At 40.4% G+C, this 24,317-nt stretch overlaps 1 protein-coding gene across 11 annotated transcripts in view; it reads left to right on the top strand.

Moving 5' to 3' along the window:
• Nucleotides 1-24,317, top strand: part of ABCA1 (ATP binding cassette subfamily A member 1) — a 177,282-nt gene that overhangs the window by 93,096 nt on the left and 59,869 nt on the right. For 5 of the 11 annotated variants that reach the window (XM_082403724.1, XM_082403720.1, XM_082403723.1 and 2 more), the window contains 3 exons: nucleotides 59-183; nucleotides 8,131-8,307; nucleotides 22,561-22,653. In XM_082403724.1, coding sequence (XP_082259850.1) covers nucleotides 59-183; nucleotides 8,131-8,307; nucleotides 22,561-22,653 — 395 coding nt within the window. Of the gene's footprint in view, nucleotides 1-58; nucleotides 184-1,740; nucleotides 1,850-8,130; nucleotides 8,308-22,560; nucleotides 22,654-24,317 lie in introns of all 11 variants that reach the window. The other 6 variants (XM_082403726.1, XM_082403721.1, XM_082403722.1 and 3 more) reach the window with 3 other exon arrangements.

The raw sequence follows: 24,317 nt of genomic DNA, 5'->3' as shown, positions 1-24,317 counted from the left end.
TTTATTTATTTATTTTTTGAGTTACTTATGAAATGAAAATAAAACGCTATTTCTCCAGCAGGCTTGAAGTTTCGGGACTTCCTGGTAGACAATGAAACCTTCTCTGGATTCCTGCATCACAACCTCTCTCTGCCAAGGCCAACTGTGGACAAGATGCTGGGGGCTGGTGTCAGTCTCCGCAAGGTAAGCTGCGACCGTCACTTTCCCTGGTGGGGCTGATGGCAGTGACATTGTTGGAGAGCGCCTGGAGGGAAGTGAATAAAATCCTGTCTTTGTAATGGCGCTGAAGGAGGTTGTTGGCTCCAATGCAGCTTCACCTGTCTTTACCTCCCTGCTCAGGCTGGCGTTGCCAAACCATCCAGAGAGTGGAATGTACAACCTGGCGTCACGGGCCCGCTGGTTGAAATAAAACTGATTTCCTGCCCATCAGTTGGCATTTGTTGATAACGTCTCCCTAAAGGGGAGATGAATTTAAGATGAATTAAACATTTTCTTTAAAATTTCACAGTTCTGAAACAATAACCAGGGTTGAGGATTATTACCTAGAGTATCTCTGTCTATAAAATCTAAGACAGGAGATTTTCAAAATGTAATGCTTCCTTTAAAGATAGATGAGAAAGATATATAAGGAGAAAATGCTTAATTTTTTTTCCTTGAATTTATAAAACCAGGAAACAATGTTAGTGTTTATGTAGAATTTTAACCTCAGATTTTCAGAAACTTCCACTGGCATCATTAGATAATCACACTGCTCCTGTGTGGTGGACAGCAGACCCAGACTGCATGGTTATTGATTTTCAGAGAAGTGTCTCAAATTTATTCTCTGGCAGAAAGGGGAACTGCTTCTTTACTGTGTCTCATGTCTACATACTAGCTTGCCTTTGCAGTAAGCAGAAGTAGTGGAAATGTTTATGACTGAAAATAAGATCTTTACTTTACATGATCTAGAATTTTAAAAATTCGAAAAATGTGCTTACTGCTTTCCCTTATGAAACTAGGAAAATATGCCTTGAGTTCACCAATTGTGTGGTTGGGAGATGGGCCAAAGGCAGCAGGCTTATGAAAATCGTTAGCATGATTTCCATTGCCCTCCGCCAATTTCTTATCTGTCACATCTGATCAGTTTAAAATAAGGGGCATCCTAAGTACGGAGGTGGTCCTTGCATGGTAATTAGTCTCTGTGTAGTCAGTGTTCTTAAACCAAATACTAAAGGTAGGCTGGCAGCAAGGGCTAGTTAGAGAAAGGAGGAAAAGTGAAGTGTACTTGAGTATCTGGCAGTAGGTGGAAACTTAATGGAAACCATGGCCAACCAAGTGCTCTGCAGGGTTAGAAAACTGCATGGGTCTTGAAAGGCTTTTGGTCTATCACTCCCACTAGGTTGTACTACAAGCAGGTCAGGTTGCACTAACTGAAACAAACAGAGGAAATAGTAACGGAGTAATAAAGAGTCTGAATTATCCATTCATTCATTCAACAAATATTTACTGTCCATATGTTCCAGCACAGTGGACACAAAGAGAGCAAGAAAAACAAAGACCCTCATCTTACTGAACTTATTGTCTAATGGACAGTAAGGACCATATATGAAGAAGTGCAGTTTATTTAGGTCCAGTAAAACTAATTAAATAAGATATGGCCAAGGAAAGTTTCTTTGCTGAAATGAATACATAAGAATAACTTAGGGAAGATTGGTTCAAGATGGCAGAGTAGAAGGACATGCTCTCACTCCTTCTTTCTAGAATACCGGAATCACAACTAACTGCTGAACAATCATCGACAGGAAAACACTGTAACTCACCAAAAAAGATACCCCACATGCAAAGACAAAGGAGAAGCCACAGTGAGACGGTAGGAGGGGCGCTATCACAATAAAATCAAACCCCATAACTGCTGGGTGGGTGACTCACAGACTGGAGAACACTTATACCACAGAAGTCCACCCACTGGAGTGAAGGTTCTGAGCGACACGTCAGGTTTCCCAACCTGGGGGCCTGGCAACGGGAGGAGGAATTCCTAGGGAATCAGACTTGGAAGGCTAGCGGGATTTGATTGTAGGACTTCGGCAGGACTGGGGGAAACCTTGGAGGGCACACGCAAAGTAGTGTGCGCATTGGGACCCAGGGGAATGAGCAGTGACGCCATAGGAGACTGAACCAGACCTACCTGCTTGTGTTGGAGGGTCTCCTGCAGAGGCGGGAGGCAGCTGTGGCTCACCAAGGGACAAGGACACTGGCAACAGAAGTTCTGGGAAGTACTCCTTGGCATGAGCCCTCCCAGAGTCCACCATTAGCCCCACCAAAGAGCCCGGGTAGGCTCCAGTGTTGGGTTGCCTCAGGCCAAACAACCAACAGGGAGGGAACCCAGCCCCACCCATCAGCAGACAAGTGGATTAAAGTTTTACTGAGCTCTGCCCACCAGAGCAACAGCCAGCTCTACCCTCCATCAGTCCCTCCCATCAAGAAACTTCCATAAGCCTCTTAGATAGCCTCATCCATCAGAGGACAGACAGCAGAAGCAAGAAGAAATACAGCCCTGCAGCCTGTGGAACAAAAACCACATTCAGAGAAAGATAGACAAAATGAAAAGGCAGAGGGCTATGTACCAGATGAAGGAACAAGATAAAACCCCAGAAAAACAACTAAATGAAATGGAGATAGGCAATCTTCCAGAAAAAGAATTCAGAATAATGATAGTGAAGATGATCCAGGACCTCGGAAAAAGAATGGAGGCAAAGATTGAGAAGATGCAAGAAATGTTTAACAAAGATCTAGAAGAATTAAAGAACAAACAAACAGAGATGAACAATACAATAACTGAAATGAAAACTACAGTAGAAGGAATCAATAGCAGAATAACTGAGGCAGAAGAACGGATAAGTGACCTGGAAGACAGAATGGTGGAATTCACTGCCGTGGAACAGAATAAAGAAAAAAGAATGAAAAGAAATGAAGACAGCCTAAGGGACCTCTGGGACAACATTAAACACAACAACATTCGCATTATAGGGGTCCCAGAAGGAGAAGAGAGAGAGAAAGGACCCCAGAAAATATTTGAAGAGATTATAGTTGAAAACTTCCCTAACATGGGAAAGGAAATAGCCACTCAAGTCCAGGAAGCGCAGAGAGTCCCATACAGGATAAACCCAAGGAGAAACACGCTGAGACACATAGTAATCAAATCGGCAAAAATTAAAGACAAAGAAAAATTATTGAAAGCAGCAAGGGAAAAACAACAAATAACATACAAGGGAACTCCCATAAGGTTAACAGCTGATTTCTCAGCAGAAACTCTACAAACCAGAAGGGAGTGGCATGATATACTTAAAGTGATGAAAGGGAAGAACCTTCAAGCAAGATTACTCCACCCAGCAAGGATCTCATTCAGATTCGATGGAGAAATCAAAAGCTTTACAGACAAGCAAAAGCTAAGAGAATTCAGCACCACCAAACCAGCTCTACAACAAATGCTAAAGGAACTTCTCTAACTGGGAAACACAAGAGAAGAAAAGGACCTACAAAAACAAATCCCCCAAAATTAAGAAAATGGTAATAGGAATATACATATTGATAATTACCTTAAATGTGAATGGATTAAATGCTCCAACCAAAAGACACAGGCTTGCTGAATGGATACAAAAACAAGACCCATATATATGCTGTCTACAAGAGACCCACTTTAGACCTAGGGACACATACAGACTGAAAGTGAGGGGATGGAAAAAGATATTCCATGCAAATGGAAATCAGAAGAAAGCTGGAGTAGCAATACTCATATCAGATAAAACAGACGTTAAAATAAAGAATGTTACAAGAGACAAGGAAGGACACTATGTAACGATCAAGGGATCAATCCAAGAAGAAGATATAACAATTATAAATATATATGCACCCAACATAGGAGCACCGCAATACATAAGGCAACTGCTAACAGCTATAAAAGAGGAAATCGACAGTGACACAATAATAGTGGGGGACTTTAACACCTCACTTACACCAATGGACAGATCATCCAAACAGAAAATTAATAAGGAAACACAAGCTTTAAATGACACAATAGACCAGATAGATTTAATTGATATTTATAGGACATTCCATCCAAAAACAGCAGATTACACTTTCTTCTCAAGTGCAAACGGAACATTCTCCAGGATAGATCACATCTTGGGTTACAAATCAAGCCTCAGTAACTTTAAGAAAATTGAAATCATATCAAGCATCTTTTCTGACCACAATGCTATGAGATTAGAAATCAATTACAGGGAAAAAAACGTAAAAAACACAAACACATGGAGGCTAAACAATACGTTACTAAATAACCAAGAGATCACTGAAGAAATCAAAGAGGAAATCAAAAAATACATAGAGACAAATGACACTGAAAACACGATGATCCAAAACCTGTGGGATGCAGCAAAAGCAGTTCTAAGAGGGAAGTTTATAGCTATACAAACCTACCTCAAGAAACAAGAAAAATTTCAAAACAATCTAACCTTACACCTAAAGGAACTAGAGAAAGAAGAACAAACAAAACCCAAAGTTAGCAGAAGGAAAGAAATAAAGATCAGAGCAGAAATAAATGAAATAGCAACAAAGAAAACAATAGCAAAGATCAATAAAACTAAAAGCCGGTTCCTTGAGAAGATAAACAAAATTGATAAACCATTAGCCAGACTCATCCAGAAAAAGAGGGAGAGGACTCAAATCAATAAAATTAGAAATGAAAAAGGAGAAGTTACAACAGACACCACAGAAATACAAAGCATCCTAAGAGACTACTACAAGCAACTCTATGCCAATAAAATGGACAACCTGGAAGAAATGGACAAATTCTTAGAAAGGTATAATCTTCCAAGACTGAACCAGGAAGAAATAGAAAATATGAACAGACCAATCACAAGTAATGAAATTGAAACTATGATTAAAAATCTTCCAGCAAACAAAAGTCCAGGACCAGAAGGCTTCACAGGTGAATTCTATCAAACGTTTAGAGAAGAGCTCACAGCCATCCTTCTCAAACTCTTCCAAAAAATTGCAGAGGAAGAAAAACTCCGAAACTCATTCTATGAGGCCACCATCACCCTGATACCAAAACCAGACAAAGATACTACAAAAAAAGAAAATTACAGACCAATATCACTGATGAACATAGATGCAAAAATCCTCAACAAAATTCTAGCAAACAGAATCCAACAGCACATTAAAAGGATCATACACCATGATCAAGTGGAATTTATCCCAGAGATGCAAGGATTCTTCAATATACGCAAATCAATCAATGTGATACACCATATTAACAAACTGAAGATTAAAAACCATATGATCATCTCAGTAGATGCAGAAAAAGCTTTTGACAAAATTCAACACCCATTTATGATAAAAACTCTCCAGAACGTGATCATAGAGGGAATCTACTTCAACATAATAAAGGCCATATACGACAAACCCACAGCAAATATCATTCTCAATGGTGAAGAACTGAAAGCATTTCCTCTAAGATCAGGAACAAGACAAGGATGTCCACTCTCACCACTATTATTCAACATAGTTTTGGAAGTCCTAGCCACGGCAATCAGAGAAGAAAAGGAAATAAAAGGTATACAAACTGGAAAAGAAGAAGTAAAACTGTCACTGCTTGCAGATGACATGATACTATACATAGAGAATCCTAAAGGTGCCACCAGAAAACTACTGGAGCTAATCAATGAATTTGGTAAAGTTGCAGGATACAAAATGAATGCACAGAAATCTCTTGTATTCTTATACACTAATGATGAAAAATCTGAAAGAGAAATTAAGGAAACACTCCTATTTACCATTGCAACAAAAAGAATAAAATACCTAGGAATAAACCTGCCTAGGGAGACAAAAGACCTGTATGCAGAAAACTGTAAGACACTGTTGAAAGAAATTAAAGATGATACCAACAGATGGAGAGATAGACCATGTTCTTGGATTGGAAGAATCAATATTGTGAAAATGACTATACTACCCAAAGCAATCTACAGATTCAATGCAATCCTATCAAATTACGAATGGCATTTTTTACGGAACTAGAACAAAAAATCTTAAAATTCGTATGGAGACACAAAAGACCCCGAATAGCCAAAGCAGTCTTGAGGGAAAAAAACGGAGCTGGAGGAATCAGACTCCCTGACTTCAGACTATACTATAAAGCTACAGTCATCAAGACAACATGGTACTGGCACAAAAACAGAAACATAGATCAGTGGAACAAGATAGAAAGCCCAGAGATAAACCCACGCACCTATGGTCAACTAATCTATGACAAAGGAGGCAAGGATATACAATGCAGAAAAGACAGTCTCTTCAAAAAGCGGTGCTGGGAAAACTGGACAGCTACATGTAAAAGAATGAAATTAGAACACTCCCTAACACCATACACAAAAATAAACTCAAAATGGATTAGAGACCAAATGTAAAACCAGACACTATAAAACTCTTAGAGGAAAACATAGGAAGAACACTCTTTGACATAAATCACAGCAAGATCTTTTTTGATCCACCTCCTAGAGTAATGGAAATAAAAAGAAAAATAAATAAATGGGATCTAATGAAACTTAAAAGCTTTTGCATAGGAAAGGAAACTATAAACAAAATGAAAAGACAACCCTCAGAATGGGAGAAAATATTTGCAAATGAATCATCGGACAAAGGATTAATCTCCAAAATATATAAACAGCTCATGCATCTCAATATGAAAAAAAAAAACCAATCCAAAAATGGGCAGAAGGCCTAAATAAATTTTTCTCCAAAGAAGACATACAGATGGCCAAGAAGCACATGAAAAGCTGCTCAACATCACTAATTATTAGAGAAATGCAAATCAAAGCTACAATGAGGTATCACCTCACACCAGTTAGAATGGGCATCATCAGAAAATCTACAAACAACAAATGCTGGAGAGGGTGTGGAGAAAAGAGAACCCTCTTGCACTGTTGGTGAGAATGTAAATTGATACAGTCACTATGAAGAACAGTATGGAGGTTCCTTAAAGAACTAAAAATAGAATTACCATATGACCCAGCAATCCCAGTACTGGGCATATACCCAGAGAAAACCATAATTCAAAAAGACACATGCACCCCAATATTCACTGCAGCACTATTTACAATAGCCAGGTCAGGGAAGCAACCTAAATGCCCATCGACAGACAAATGGATAAAGAAGATGTGGTACATATATATAATGGAATATTACTCAGCCATAAAAAGGAATGAAATTGGGTCATTTGTAGAGACGTGGATGCATCTAGAGACTGTCATACAGAGTGAAGTAAGTCAGAAAGAGGAAAACAAATATCGTATGTTAATGCATATATGTGGAACCTAGAAAATGGTACAGATGAACCAGTTTGCAGACCAGAAATTGAGACACAGAAGTAGAGAACAAACGTATGGACCCCAAGGGGGGGAAGCGGCAGGGGGTGGTGGTTGTGGTGTGATGAATTGGGCGATTGGGATTGACATGTATACACTGATGTGTATAAAATGGGTGACTAATAAGAAAATAAATAAATAAACATTTAAAAAAAACCCAGAAAGACTTAGAACTCACCCATCAGTGAGGTAAGGGGCTTGAGTTTCTAGTACTCTGCTCTGATACCAGTAAAAGGAAGAGTTCCACATTCTGAAATTGTTTGAACATAGTTCTTTGCATCAGTTAAATATCTGTATCTACAAATAAATAGTATAAATGCCTTTTTTTCATAATTCAGCCCAACCCCTGTTTAAGATATCATGCATTCCAAAATAATGAGAATTTTCTATTTTCTTTAATAAAAGTGGTTTTAGGAGTTCAGACTCTAGATTCCTACTGGGTGAATCACATGTCCCACTTTTGAGAAAAAGAGTTGGACTCAGGATTTCCCCTCACAAGGACAAGAGTGTAGAGGTGATAAGTCAAATGTCACATTCTGGTTTTAATGTCATGTAGGATCATGCCTTGATCCATCCTAAAGTTCAGTAGAGACCCTATGCACTGGACAGAGTCCAGCAGTGTCCATTCTTCAAAGCTGTTTTGATGTAAAGTCCCCCAAAAGGCTTCAAGGACCCTGCTTCCCATCTTTGTAATCCAGTTTTTCTTCTCTCTCTTTGCATGAAATGCTTCCAGGTATTTTTGCAAGGCTACCAGTTACATTTGACCAATCTGTGCAATGGATCAAAATTAGGAGAGGTGATTCGACTTGGTGACCAAGAAGTCTCCATGCTTTGCAGCCTGCCAAAGGAGAAACTGGATGCAGCAGAGCAAATACTTCATTCCAACCTGGACATTCTGAAGCCGATCCTGGTGAGTAGGATTGCTGTGTGGAGAAGCTTCAAGCACTAATACTTTCGGAATGTGACGTTTTTCCTTGGGCAACGTGACTTTGTTTTTGTAGAAATATAGGGCTGTCTGGGAGTTGGAGACATAATTTGGCTCAGTGGTATTCTAACTATCCTTTCAAACTTTTGGGCCACCTCCCCAAGAGTAAATGGGGGAAGAGTAAGTAGAGTGTGGCTCTGAGTCCAAGTCTAAGGTCCCTTGTGCCTGTTTCAATCAGAGAAAACCTGCTTTTTTTATGGTTTTTAATATTGAAAGGGTTCATCTGAAGAAGGAATTCCACAGATTTTTTTTAAAAAGTCTCAAAACCATTGATGGGAAGATGGGTACCTATTCATTTTTAAAAGCCTATCAGAAAGGAGACATCAAGATGTCTCAGTGGGAAAACCCTGGAATTGGATGGGAGCACAGTCAATAATTAGCTCAATCAATGACAAAATTGCATTCACAGAAAAAAATAATCCCAACAAAGACCAGTCATCAGCTGGGAATCACTAGTTCAGAGAAGCAGTCCATGAGAATACATCCAAGAATAGGGATGGGTCTGAGCATTCTGGTCGTCTATGTGTTATGTCTTGTTCCAGAACAGGTATCTTTCTTTGGCTTTCCTTGGAGCTCTGGTGAAATGCCCCTTGAACAACATCCTTTAGCATTCAGTGTTCAGGTTTCCTATTCACCATAGAGCTCTCTGATTTGTCAGTAGTTTCTTTTAAAACCAGGGTAAAAGCCCTAGAAGAAGGATGTGCCTGGAAAGAGATGTTCCTCATTATAATAGAAAGAAATTGGAATCCTCTGAGACTTTGCACACCATGATTTCTCTAGAGATAGATGGGCCCTCCTGGGGAACTAAGAAGGTTCTGTTTCTGGACCCTGTACCTGGATCATACCCTAGAATATTCCTTAGAAACACATGCCAGGGTTTGCACTCTTGACTGACCATCAGGGAGTCCTTGTGTCCAGCTTGACTCTCTGATGCTATAGCTTCTGCCTGAGGTGAAGGTAGTAGTCAAACTGTGACTTTTTGGATGCTTCTGTGGCAGGGTTGATGGTGATCCCGTCCGTGTGAAGGGCTTAGGCCTAACGCTTAAGATCTGTTTTTGTTTTATTCCAGAAATAGTATTTTCTGTTTCAGTGGTTGAAAATGTACTGAGTTATTTTCAGTGCTCTGTGATTCCACTGGTAATGTTTCTAGAGTATAATTTTAGTAAGATATGTTTCTGTATGGAGATGTCTGCAGCCCCAGATAACTGGTCTAAATAATCGATAAGCTCATCTGTGAAGACACTTGCAGCCTGTTGGCACTTTTTGCATTGTGAGACAGAGGGTCAAAGGTTGTTACAAATGGTAGACAATTTCCTTGGACCGTTTTGGCTGTTTTGCTTTATTTCACAACAAGATAGAAATGTTCACCCTTTCAGCTGGGATGATTCAGACTTTGGAAAGATGGGTGCTTTTAGAAGACATAGTAATTTATCCTGGTGCCCATTCATTGTTTCACTTCTGTTTACTCATTAAACACCTATTGTGTGCACAACCCAGTAAAATCCCTCTAATTATATAATGTCTGAATTATGCTTTAAGTAGAATGATAGTACAGCCTTCATAATCTGACAATCAGCAGCTTAGGGTTCAACTTGAAAATCTCTCCCTAGTTGGGAAAAGTAGCGTGATCGAGGACATGGAAATGCACTGTCAAAACTGTCAGCTACATCACAGCCCATCCTGTCACGTTGTGGTTGTGCCTGGTAGACCAGTTGGTTCACGGCGGGTGTTGAGTAGGGTAGCTGCCATATGCTTCCTGCCCATCTCTTGGGCATAGGAGCATCTCAGGTTCTGCTCCTGCCTGTCAGCTGTTGCTGTGAGGTCTTTCTAAAATCAGAAAATGGGGCTCTTGAATTAGAACATAATGAGTGGCCAGGATGGCTCTGTGTAAAGATGTTTTAGGGGATACCTTCGGGATGAAGTGACTTCCAAACATTTTGAAATGTGACTCTTATAGCAGTGCCTTAATTGGAGCACTGGGATTGATACTTGATTTGCATTAAGCAGCCTTTTGCTTCTGCCATTTGGGTGGAATTTTGACATTGGTGATGGTAGACGGGTGTGCCGTGAGACCTCATTGCACATGGGCAGTTAATTGTGCCAAGATATACAATAGGAGCAGCAACCAACATTGCAGGGGAGGGGAGAGAATCTGTTCTGTCGGTACATGTTTCTGTACTAAAAGTGGATTTTGAGGAGAGACATGTTTTGAAACATTTCTCCTCTCTTTCTTTCTTTCTTTCTTTTTTTTTTTTTTGATGTGGCTATTTCTCTCTTTTTCAGCCGAAGTATTCTGGCTCTTTCTCCTGGGTCTCCTTCAGTTCCCTGATGACCACTTGGACCCCAGTATTTTGACAGAAGTGGGGAAGTGTGGCAGAGTAGAAAGGTTGTAGGCCTGGGGTCATCTGCATCTGGGTTCAAATTCTGCCTCAGCATTTTACCAGCTGTGGGACCTCGAATACATTAGATTCTGTAAGCCTCAGATAATGAGGCTTTTACATACAGATAATGTAGTTTACCCTCGGTTGTGATTATTGCTCAGGTATATGAAGAGCCTGGCACAAGGCCTGGTACACATTAGATGCTCAATAAATAGAAGTTAATAATTTAATTGATATGAGTAATATAAATTATATGCTGAAAGCAGTGGCTGGTAAGGTAGAAATTTTCTTTCATAAATCAGTGTTAGAAATCAGTCATACCAAGCAAAGTAATCCTGAAGAATATTTCAATGAAAAATTGCATTCTTTGCTTAGGTATTGCCAAGGCTTCTTATGCTGTAGATTATTTGTTTGTGCCTTGGTTATACCTTGCATAAAATGAAGGTATGAATTTTGCATATCAAGGTGTTCACAGGGCTGTATTCCTTTTTTGGAGGCTCTGAACATGAATCTGTTTCTGAGCTCATTCGGATTGGTAGCTGATTTCAGTTCCTTGAAGTTGTAGGACTGAGGTCCCTGTTTTCTTCCTGGATGTCAGCTGGGGGCTGGTCTTTACTCCTAGAGGCTGCCAGCATTCCTTCTCATGCTTTTCATACGGTCCCTCCCCAGCCACAGTGGTTTGAGCCCCTCTCATGCTTTAATCTGATTTTTCCTTCTGCTACATCTCTCTGCCTCCAGCCTGAAAGTTTTTTGCTTTTAAGGGCTCATGTGATTAGACTGAACCCATCCAGATAATCTAGGATAATCTCCCTATTTTAACATTCATTACTTTTTACATCTGTAAAGTACTTTTTACCAGGTGAAGTAACTGATTGACAGGTTCCAGAGATTAGGGTGTGGACAGCTTTGGGGAGGGCATTCATTCTGCCATAACTGCCTTTGGATTGGAACATATATTGGAACAATATTTCATTCTGTCTTTGAAGTGTTTCTTCAGTGCCCTTGGCTTTTATTATTAGTCCCGTTTCAGCCCTGTGTACTTTTTTGCTCATATTCTGAGAGTGATTCTAAAGTACAGTAGACACTACTCATTAAGGTTTGTAATGCATAAACCAAAGAGCAATGACTTTGGGAAGCAGAGCATCTCTGAACGAGGCATGAGACATTCATCAACAGAACCAACGCATATTTACTGTCTGTCTACTTTGTACCAGGTACTGTTCTAAGGCACTGAAGGTTCAGCCATGAACAACGCAGACAAGGTCCACGTGGAGCTTTCATTCCACTGGGCACTGAGAACCAGCTTTAAGGCTGAGACTGGAAACTTGAGGAATTCTTCATAAGTTCTGGGTTCTGTAAAGTGAGGGCTGCCCTGCCAACAGCTCCCTGACAACAGTCTTGTCTCATATGGGACACTGTGAGCCCTAGTGAAAGTCTGTGTGGTTAAGTAGGCTTGGGCTCTAGTCCTGTCTGTGATGTGAAGATGGTGTCTGGTTTTTGAGGTGAGGAAAACGGTGTCTGATTCGAGTTAGCAAGGACAGGCATGCAGATTGACCTCCATCTTGCTAACATCTTAGACACTTCACGACCATGTGGCCAGACTGCCTTGACTTATACTTTCAGCTGAAAAGGGAAAGTTCTGTCTCCATGGAACAAAGTGTTCTGTTCCTGTGTCTTCCGAGGTGTGTAACACATTCTTGCAGAGGCGGAACTCAGTTCATAGGACAAAGGAGGTAAGGTGAGTGGTGCCCTGAGGTGCCCAGAGGACTAGTGGGCTCACAGCTGGACTGAGCAAGGATCGAAGGAGCAGGTGGAGGAGGAGTGAAGAGTTATCCTTGTCCTGAAGGGTCTTTGACTTGATGAGGTGAATATGAAACAGAGTATATCTGAATTTGAATGACCTTTGAAGCAGCACTCACACCAGTGCATCTCTCACCCTCCTAATGTGCTCTTCCCTTTGCTTTTCATTTTTCTTGCATATTTATTGGACACCTAGTTATTATGTGTCAGGAACTGTGCAGGACACTGAGTTGAAATAAAACACCAGCTCAGAAATTAAAGTCAAATTGACTTTGCTAGGTTATTGCTTTTTTTTTTTTTTTTTTTTTTTAAGTTTCAGTCTTTTACAACTTAGTTAAACTAAATTTTTGGTGGGGCACATGCTGCAGCGTATATAGAAATATAATGTGTATTATAGAATGTAGGAATATAATGTACACGTGAAATGTATATAATGTTATAAACCATAGTTACCTCAATTTAAAAAAGAAAAAAATAAAATTCATGTGGAAGGAAAAAGCTAGTGAGGATAGAAAGAATATAATGAAGTCATTTATTAGGCCCAGAAAAGATGGCACACTGGACTTGGTCATTCTCAGGCCAGTGCCCCAGAATGTCATGCTTTTAGGAAATCTTTCAATGTTGTGATTAACACATTTTGCAGAAATGGGTAAGAGCTTTTGAGTAATACTCATTTGTCTATTCTTCCATTAATGATAGTACAGTATCTAGTTGTGATCTAAAAGTATTGAATAATACATGAATTCCTGTTAGCTTAACACAGAACGTACAGTCTTCACCAAAGGTTTTATTTTCGCTCTTTTTCCCCATTTGCCTTCATACAAGAAAATCTTGCCCCCTGTAGTCAATGGGGACCTGTATGAATTCATAGCCAAAGGAATGTTTTTGGTTAAGAAAAATAGTAGGAGGAATTCCAAACTGTGAATGGCTTACCAGAGCTCTTTGGAAATACTATTGGCAAGTTTTGTCTGCCTTTGTCAAGTAAGTATGAGCCGGAGACCTCAGTTAACAGTAGGTGCAGGCACATGGTTCTCAGACTTCATCTTGTGGCCTCATTTTAAGGCATATTGCCTGGGGTTAATTTTGTTCAAGGAAGTTAGACATCTTTCAGATCTGATACGTACTCAAGCCAACTTATATTCTTACCCTTCCTTCATTCCTGCCAATCTCCTTTCCTCCTCCCTCTCTCTCTTATCTTTCATTGAATTAAAAAGAAAATTATGAAATAGTTCAAATATATAAAAAGGTACAGAAAATATATAAAAAGGTACAGAAATAATATAAAGAACACTCATGTACCAACATCCATCATTTTACCATGCCTGCTTTAGATTCTTTTCAAGAAAGAAAACACTACAGATACAATTTATGTCACCGGTATATCCCCCTCTTTCCTCAAAGATAACCGTTATCCTGGAGTGGCATATTTTTATGCAACCATATATATATTTGCATTCTGTTAATAACAATATAGGGTATTGGTTTGCATGTGTTCATAGGTGTGCATGTTGATTTGCAACTTGTCTTTTTCACTCAACGTTATGTTCTTGAGATTTATCAATGTTGATAAATGTGGCATCTGGTTCATTTTAACTGCTGCATGGTATTCCATTTTTATTCTAAAAGATTGTTTTTTAAATCTCTTCTTCCAGTCTCTGGCTTGTTTTTTCACATTGCTGATGGCATCTTTTTGTGCATAGTTTTTACTTTCAGAAGTTGAAGTCGTTAGTTCCCATTTTTGGTTTGGACTTCTGTATTTTAAGAAGGCCTTCCTTACCTTAGGTTCATAAGTACATTTTCTCCTCTATATCTTTTAAACTTTCATTTTTAGTTTTAGGTTTTCAGTCTACCAAGAATTTAATTTTGTATAGTGGTATGAGATGGAAAAATTACTGTTTTTTTTTAACATCTATATTGGAGTATAATTGCTTTACAGTGTTGTTAGTTTCTGCTCTATAACAAAGTGAATCAGCTATATGTATACATATATCCCCATATCCCCTCCCTCTTGCACCTCCCTCCCACCCTTGCTATCCCAAGCTGATCTCCCTGTGCTATGTGGCTGCTTCCCACTAGCTATCTATTTTACATTTGGTAGTATATATATGTCAGTGCTACTCTCTCACTTCATCCCAGCTTACCCTTCCCCCTCCCCCTGTCCTCAAGTCCATTCTCTATGTCTGCATCTTTATTGCTGTACTGCCCCTAGGTTCGTCAGAACCATTTTTTTTTTCAGATTCCATATATATGTGTTAGCATACGGTATTTGTTTTTCTCTTTCTGACTTACTTCACTCTGTATGACAGATTCTAGGTCCATCCAACTCACTACAAATAACTCAATTTTGTTTCTTCTTATGGCTGACTAATATTCCATTGTATATATGTGCCACATCTTCTTTATCCATTCATCTGTTGATGGACACTTAGATTGCTTCCATTTCCTGGCTATTGTAAATAGTGCTGCAGTGAACGTTGTGGTACATTTCTCTTTTTGAATTATGGTTTTCTCAGGGTATATGCCCTGTAGTGGGATTGCTGGGTCATATGGTAGTTCTATTTTTAGTTTTTGAAGGAACCTGCATACTGTTCTCCGTAGTGGCTGGTCTGATCTTTATGATTTCTTTCCTTCTGCTAACTTTGGGGTTTTTTTGTTCTTCTTTCTCTAATTGCTTTAGATGTAAGGTTAGGTTGTTTATTTGAGGTAGGACTGTATTGCTATAAAATTCCCTCTTAGACCTGCTTTTGCTGCATCCCGTAGGTTTTGGGTCATCGTGTTTTCATTGTCATTCATTTCTAGGTATTTTTTGATTTCCTTTTGATTTCTTCAGTGATCTCTTGGTTATTTAGTAGCATATTGTGTAGCCTCCATGTGTTTGTATTTTTTACAGATCTTTTCCTGTAATTGATATCTAGTCTCATAGCGTTGTGGTCGGAAAAGATACTTGATATGATTTCAATTTTCTTAAATTTACCGAGGCTTGATTTGTAACCCAAGATACAATCTATCCTGGAGAATGTTCCATGTGCACTTGAGAAGAAAGTGTATTCTGTTGTTTTTGGATGGAGTGTCCTAAAAATATCAATTAAGTCTATCTGGTCTCATGTGTCATTTAAAGCTTGTGTTTCCTTATTTATTTTCATTTTGGATGATCTGTCCATTGGTGAAAGTGGGGTGTTAAAGTCCCCTACTGTGACTGTGTTACTGCCGATTTTCCCTTTTATGGCTGTTAGCATTTGCCTTATGTATTGAGGTGCTCCTATGTTGGGTGCATAAATATTTACAATTGTTATATCTTCTTCTTGGATTGATCCCTTGATCATTATGTAGTGTCCTTCTTTGTCTCTTGTAATAATCTTTGTTTTAAAATCTATTTTGTCTGATATGAGAATTGCTACTCCAGCTTTCTTTTGATTTCCATTTGCATGGAATATCTTTTTCCATCCCCTCACTTTCAGTCTGTATGTGTCCCTAGGTCTAGAGTGGGTCTCTTGTAGACAGCATATATATGGGTCTTGTTTTTGTATGCACTCAGCCAGTCTGTGTCTTTTACTTGGAGCATTTAATCCATTTACATTTAAGGTAGGTGATTATCGATATGTATGTTCCTATTACCGTTTTCTTAATTGTTTTGCATTTGTTTTTGTAGGTCTTTTCCTTCTCTTGTGTTTCCTGCTTAGAGCAGTTCCGTTAGCATTTGTTGTAAAGCTGGTTTGGTGGTGGTGAATTCTCTTAGCTTTTGCTTGTCTGTAAAGGTTTTGATTCCTCCATCGAATCTGAATGAGATCCTTGCTGTGTAGAGTAATCTTGGTTGTAGGTTTTTCCCTTTCATCACTTTAAATACGTCCTGCCACTCCCTTCTGGCTTGCAGAGTTTCTGCTGAAAGATCAGCTGTTAACCTTATGGGGATTCCCTTGTGTGTTATTTGTTGCTTTTCCCTTGCTGCTTTTAATATTTTTTCTTTGTATTTAATTTTTGATAGTTTGACTAATATGTATCTTGGCATGTTTCCTCTTGGATTTATCCTGTATGGGACTCTCTGTGCTTCCTGGGCTTGATTGACTGTTTCCTTTCCCATGTTAGGGAAGTTTTCAACTATAATCTCTTCAAATATTTTCTCAGACCCTTTTTTTTTCTCTTCCTCTTCTGGGACCCCTGTAATTCGAATGTTGATGCATATAATGTTGTCCCAGAGGTCTCTGAGACTGTCCTCAATTCCTTTCATTCTTTTTTCTTTATTCTGCTCTGTGGCAGTTATTTCCACTATTTTATCTTCCAGGTCATTTATCTGTTCTTCTGTCTCAGTTATTCTGCTATTGATTCCTTCTAGAGAATTTTTAAATTTCATTTATTGTGTTGTTTATCATTGTTTGTTTGCTCTTCAGTTCTTCTAGGTCCTTGTTAAACGTTTCTTGTATTTTCTCCATTCTATTTCTGAGATTTTGGATCATCTTTATTATCATTACTCTGAATTCTTTTTCAGGTAGACTGCCTATTTCCTCTTCATTTGTTTGGTCTGGTGGGTTTTTACCTTGCTCCTTCATCTGTTGTGTATTTCTCTGTCCTCTCATTTTGTTTAACTTACTGTGTTTGGGGTCTCTTTTTTGCAGGCTGTAGGTTCATAGTTCCTGTTATTTTTGGTGTCTGCCCCCAGTGGGTGAGGTTGGTTCAGTGGCTTGTGGAGGGGACTGGTGCCTGTGCTCTGGTGGGTGGCGCTGGATCTTGTCTTTCTGGTAGGCAGGGCCGCGTTTGGTGGTGTGTTTTGGGGTGTTTGTGAATTTAGTATGACTTTAGGCAGCTTCTCTGCTAATGGGTGGAGTTGTGTTCCTGTCTTGCTAGTTGTTTGGCATGGGGCGTCCAGCACTGGAGTTTGCTGGCCATTGGGTGGAGCTGGGTCTTAGTGTTGAGATGGAGATCTCTGGGAGAGCTCTCACCGATTGATATTACATGGAGCCGGGAGGTCTCTGTTCTAATGTCCTGGACTCGGTCCTCCCACCTCGGATGCTCAGGCCCGACACCCGGCTGGAGCACCAAGACCCTGCCAGCCACACGGCTAGGAAGAAGAGGAAGAAGAAAAAAAAAAAGAACGGCTAGAACCCCAAACCAAATGGTAAAAGCAAAACTAAACAGAAAAAATCACACAAAGAAACATACACACTCACAAAAAGAGAAAAAACAAAATAATAAAATAAAAAAATAATAAAAATAGAAAAAATAATAAAATAAAAAGATTAAAAGTTTTAAAAAGTAAAAAAAAAGGAAAAGGAAGAGAGCAATCAAACCAATAAACAAATCCACTAATGATAAAAAGCACTGAAAAGTAAACTAAGATAAACATAAAACCAAAAACCAATCAGACAGAGAAAGCAAACCCCAAGTCTACAGTTGCTCCCAAAGTCCACTGCCTCTATTTTGGGAGCATTCATTGTCTGTTCAGGTATTCCAGAGATGCAGGGTTTATCAAGTTGATTGGGGGGATTTAATCCGCTGCTCCTGAGGCTGCACGTAGAAACTTCCCTTTCTCTTTTTTGTTTGCACAGCTCCTGGGCTTCAGCTTTGGTTTTGGCCCCGCCTCTGCGTATAGGCCACCCTCGGGCGTCTGTTCTCTGCCCAGACAGGAGGGGATTAAAGCAGCAGCTGATTAGGGTTCTCTTGCTCATTCAGGCCAGGGAAAGGGAGGGGTATGGTAGTCATAATTGGAATGGAGGGTGAGCCTGTGGCAGCAGAGGCCGGCGTGACGTTGCAACAGCCTGAGGCGCGCCGTGCGTTCTCCCAGGGAAGTTGTCCCTGGATCACGGGACCCTGGCAGTGGTGGGCTGCACAGGCTCCTGGGGGGGGGGTGTGGGTAGTGACCTGCGCTTGCACACAGGATTCTGAGTGGCAGTGGTGGCAGCGTTAGCAGTTCATGCCCATCTCTGGGGTCTGAGCTGATAGCCGTGGCTTGTGCCTGTCTCTGGAGCTCGCTTAGGTGGTGCTCTGCCTTCTGTGGGCACACGGAGCAGGAATCCCCTCTCCTCACACACCTGGAAAGAATGCTGTGTTGCCTCTCCAGCAGGTCCAGACTTTTCCCCAGACTCCCTCCTGGTTATCTGTGGCACACTAGCCCCCTTCAGGCTGTCTTCACATAGCCAACCTCAGTCCTCTCCCTGGGGTCTGACCTCCGAAGCCTGAGCCTCAGCTCCCAGCCCCTACCCGCCCCAGAGGGTGAGCAAACCAAAAAATTACTATCTTAAATGAGTAACTACTTGTCTCAGCAACACTGGTTGAATAGCCCATCCTTTTCCCATTAATTTGTAATATTAAATCTGATTTACATCAGTCTCCTCTCTGTATTTTATAGTGTCCAAGCACAAAAAAGTGAAATGAAGTCTTGAGCAAAATACCTGGATAATGTAAGATTTAAGCTTGATGTTGAGTTTGAATTGTGTGTGTTTTTAACCCTGTGATGTCAACCCACACCTATATGTGTAACTCCAATCAGCACTCCTTTGAAAATGGAAATTAGTTTGTACTGATTACAGGTTGCCAATACTTATGTTAATGAATTCTGAGCATTTAATCTCAAACAACGATTAGTGTAAAAAGGATCCGAAAAAATGGAATTGACTATTCTAGTTATGACTTATGGATGGGTTTAGCCAGTGTTTTTCTCTTTGAGACCAAAACCTGAATCAATCAGTTAAACAAACAAACCAAAGTTCAGTCTATTGACAACAAGTTACGGTATTGCATGGAGTTTGAATATCTAAAGGTCTGAAATCCACAGCAAATGTAATGAGGTCTATGGTTAACTATATTCATGGGTGAGACAGTCATGCAGTAAGCCCTGCTGTGTGTGTGGAGTTTTGCTGAATTGTGTAGCTTCTAAAACAAGAAGAATAAGCTTGCTCCAAAGTTAAGACACTTAAATGGAAAAACCTGAAGGAAAAATCATTACCCAATGAAGATTTAAATTCATTCAGATGGGGAAGACGTATTCTCAGAACAACATGAACTGCCCATTGATTTGTCTCCTTCAGGGGAATGCTTGCTAGTGGAGACAACCGGCCAGTGTTGGGTCTGGGGGTTTAGAGAGCTAGCCTTTTGCACTTGGTGACTTGTGTACACAATTGGTGTGACGTACCTGGCCGCAGATGCGTTTGGCACTATCTTGGATCCCACGCAAGGCCAGGTAAACTGATTGGCTTCTTGTCACTGCTTCACCATCTGAAGCAGACAGCATCGTGTGGACCAGATATAGAATGCACAAACAGCCACACTCGTGCAAATAATACTGTGAAAAAGAGGTGTGAATATTGTCCAGGTGCTGTGCCTCAGTGGTTCTCAAACTTCAGCGTGCAAAAAATTTCCTAAGGATTTGTGGGTCTTACGTCTAGCTTTTCACTCAGGTCTCAGGGGCTGGGCGTCGGCACACCTGACAAGCACCTCACTCAGGTGGTTCTGATGAGGAGTTCCTGAGACCACACTGTGTTGGCGAAACCTGGTTATTCTCAATCCTGTGTCATGATTTAGGTTGTATTCAAGTGCAATTGGTTTTTAATTTAATATTTTCTTTTAATCAACTCATTTGTTTTGTATAAAGAAAAGGAAACTGAATTACTCCTATAAAAGTAAAATCAGTATCACTTACTGAGGGTAAGTAGAGGGTATAGAGGGTATGCATGAATATACATTAAGATAAAGGTGTGTGTATGTGTATATATATACATAATCATAGGTAATGATTTTGCTTCAGGTTTTTCCATTTAAATGTCAAGTTTGGGGAAAGTTTCTGTGTATATAGTATAAATATATACCAATGTAAGTATATCTGTCATCCACTTAATATTATCTTTTGTTTCTCAGTTTGGCAAACACTAAGAAAAAGGGTTATAGGGGAGAGAGAAGCATTTGCCCCAGGCCGTCAGGAATTAAGGATGAGGATGTCTTGGCTTTGTGCTGAGGAGCAGTTATAATTTTAGAAATAGCACACAGGAGTGTGGCTGATATGCTTGCCTCGAGCTGACAACTCTAGCTGTCTGCCTCGTGGAGAAGGGCACCTCGACAAGAGGAAAAGTTCACCCAGAGACAGACAGAAGGGAGGGTGCACGTCCCTTCAAGAACTGGAAAACCCTGTGTGCAGAGGACTAGCCCTTCCGTTTTGGTAGTAAATTTTGGAGAAAGGGAAGAGAAAGGCAAGGATGGAATTGTTTATAATTATAAGGACCTGCGGTGTGCCAGGCACTGTGCAGGAGCTTGCACATGGCCTCTGGTTTAATGTTTTGAAGGCGCTGTGACACGTGCACATTATCGTTTACTCTGCTGTGGAGCTGAGGAAGTGGAGGCGTGGGGAGTTGAAGCCACTTGCCCAGGGTTCTGTAGTCACTCCGGGTCACCCTAGAGTGATACGAATCTTATTTCAATTCAGACTTGAAAAAGAAATGCATTAACTACCACATTTTAAGTTTTAAATGTTTACATTAATGTAATTTAGCATTTTTTGTTTTGCTGTGCAATCCTGAACATGTATCCTCTTGTGGGCCTCATGGTAAGCACAGAAACAGTTTTTACCTCCTGTGTTTTCCAATTAAGACCTCTCGTTATGTAAAAAGTTTTCCTTACCAAGGTCTCTGTAGGTTCAACTTTTAGTGTGGTAGCCTTCAGGTGTAATGTAAACCTGAAGAGAGAAAGAAAAAGCAAACAAAAAGCCCCCCACCTGTTTTTGCTCATAATTACTTCATGGAAGGAATGATCATTAACACAGCCTGTGAGTTGTGTCACAGAGACCTACCTGAGTGTAGCATTTCAAGGAAAGCATGGGCCCATCAGAGGACTGGGAGTGTGGGAAGGCTGGTCTCTGGCGAGTGAGCCATTCTAGAAGAGCTCATGAATCAGGATGGATGAAATCTTCCAGAGAACCTTTAGACAGATTTTATCAGAAATGTACATTTGGGATTATGCTAGGATATTATGATGAGATCATGATACTGACTTAGCCTTCTGCATTTGGAGTTCTTTTTAAAGGGAAACATCCCAGGCTGCTGTTTCCCAGAGATAATGATGAGCTCCGTCTACTTTCTGCCATCTTCCATGCAGGCTGCCTTATGATTTCACAGCAATCTCTGATATATGACAAATATCAAAATGTTTCAGCCTTCTCTAGATTTCTGAGGGTCTGATATTGAATAAAATGATGCCCGTAGAAGCAACAAGGAAAGATGGGTTTTTCCCTGGAGACCTTTTCCCCCCTATTTGACAAATAGGAGTGATGAAACTGACCCTATGTCTTTTTTTCTTTGGAAGCCTGAACACTCAGAAGCAGTTCTGGCCTCGGAACCTGTGCATCATTGCTCTATTTCTTCTCTAGGTTAGGCTTTCTGCCCTAACCCAGCTTTTCCTTGGGCCTCAATTATTTGCTTATATTTGCCATGCAGCTAGGTGGCATATTACGATTTGACTCAAACTAGACATAAAAACAAGTATTTTTAAATTATCTAAAATTAATTTTAATATATTAAAAATAAGTAAATTTCCAGTGTTAGAAACAGTGCTGACTTGAGTGGAATGAAAGAGAATTCCTTCTTTCCATGCTTTTGGCAACTTTATACTGTCTTTTGTTTCTTGTGAGCCATCACACGCTTGTTTCTCAAGGCCATTCCCATGTTGTCTTTCTTGCAGAATCATAGACAGAGTTGGGAATTTATGGTCAACTTTGCATTGGACACACACACACACACACACACGAGATATTTTTATCTCTTGCATATCAACTAGTTTAAAATACACATTCCTATACCCTTTAAAAGCATCCATCAAAGAATTAGTAATTCTTATCTGAGATGAACAACCTGCAAACATACAGTTAGAATAATTTTAGTGTCTTATTTTGATTAGGAGTGGGTTTCTTGTGTTTGAAACTCAAGATTGTGAATAGTTTTAATTATCTTGTTTATTTTTAAATACAGATTTCAGGTTTACATTGAGTTGAGAAACAAAGTATTTTTTTTTCTCATTGCAGACAGAACTAAACTCCACATCTCTCTTCCCCAGCAAGGAGCTGGCTGAAGCCACAAAAACTTTGCTGGATAGTCTTGGGATTGTGGCTCAAGAGGTAAGTCATTTCTTCTCAGCCCCAGAAGGCAGATCATCCACTATCACTTTTTTCCACCCTGAGTTTGGCTCAGAGGGTCTTTTTGATTTGAATATCATAGGAAGTGTAAAATCAGCTTTATATCCGTGATCTTAAAATTACCTGATTTGATCTCCTTACTTTAGAGATGAAGAAACCAAGACTCATAGATGTCTCAAGGTTAATTAGCTAGGGGCTGAAGACCTGATATCTAGCCTAGAACTTTCTCTCATAATTACTCTTGGCCCCTAGTTAATGACCCATTTGTAAAGAAGATGATTCCTCCTCATCCTCCGTGTACTGTATTTGTCTTACCAGCAACTTCTCCGTATTTCTTTTTTTTTTTTAAATAAATTTATTTATTTATTTGTGGCTGCGTTGGGTCTTCGTTGCTGTGCACCGGCTTTCTCTAGCTGCGGCGAGTGGGGGCTACTCTCCATTGCAGTGCACGGGCTTCTCATTGCTGTGGCTTCTCTCGTTGCGGAGCACAGGCTCTAGGCATGCGGGCCTCAGCAATTGTGTCTTGCGGGCTCTAGAGCGCAGGCTCAGTAGTTGTGGCACACGGGCTCAGTTGCTCCGTGGCATGTGGGATCTTCCCGGAGCAGGGCTCAAACCCGTGTCCCCTGCATTGGCAGGCGGACTCTTAACCACTGCGCCAGCAGGGAAGCCCATCCTTATTTCTTTTTCAGCAGCAAAGCAAGACAGTCTTTTTATCAAAACATTTGTTTGCTATCTGAAGGGAAGAACCTGGTACCCCTAAGTCAGATCTTTCCCTTGTAAATATCTGGGCCCTGAGTTCAACTTTGGGAATGTAGTCTCCTGATAAAAGTTGAGTTTACCTTTCGGGTCCACATGTTTACAAGCGTATTAGAATAACCTTTGTCACAGGATCAGGGGGCCTAACTTAGAAAAAGCAATTAACCATTCCTCTGCCTCCCAGTCAGCATGTGCTCACCTTTCTGACACCCAGCCTTGTTTCAAATTAGACTTGGAAAGGGGGAACCATTTGGAGCCAGGTGTGTAAAGAGCTAAGCTTGAGGGATGGTGGTCAGAAATCATGCAGACCTTAATGTTTAAGACACTGGGTAGGAATAATTCATGGTGAAATTCTCTCAGACTTGGTCCAGTCTTATTATGAGTTGCTTCTCTAAGTCATTTTTTGGGGTTTGTATCATTTTTCTCAAATATCAAAGCTCACTTTATGTCTCCTAAGAATAAAGGCTTGCATGCTCACTATGGGAAATGCAGAATGTTTGGAAAATACAGAAAACACCGAGATTCAACGCTGTTGATTTATTAGTGTTTTGCTTTTGGGTCTGTTCTGTTTTTCAATTCTGCTCCTGTGTGTCTGACTGGAGAGGGCTGGCTTTGGGGTCCCTTTCAGGAGGAGAAGCCCTGTTCCAGGCTGCCATCTGTTCTTCCGGTTATGAACGCTGGTGACCGCTCTGTAGGTGGAGAAGCTGGGTCTCCCAGGGTTCTTCCAGGAGGCAGAATGAGAAACAGAACCTGCCCTGCAAGTCATTTCTCCCAGGCCCTGTTAGCTGACACTGATATGCCCCGTACTACTCTGCAGGTCCCTGCCAGCCTTAGAGAAAGCAAAGCAGGGTCTCTAACATGGGAGGCTGCCTCTAACCTCACGGTCTGGT

Source organism: Balaenoptera borealis (assembly GCF_965194805.1).
Source record: "Balaenoptera borealis genome assembly, chromosome: 8".
Taxonomy (NCBI): domain Eukaryota; kingdom Metazoa; phylum Chordata; class Mammalia; order Artiodactyla; family Balaenopteridae; genus Balaenoptera; species Balaenoptera borealis.
This window is presented reverse-complemented; position numbering and strand designations above follow the sequence as displayed.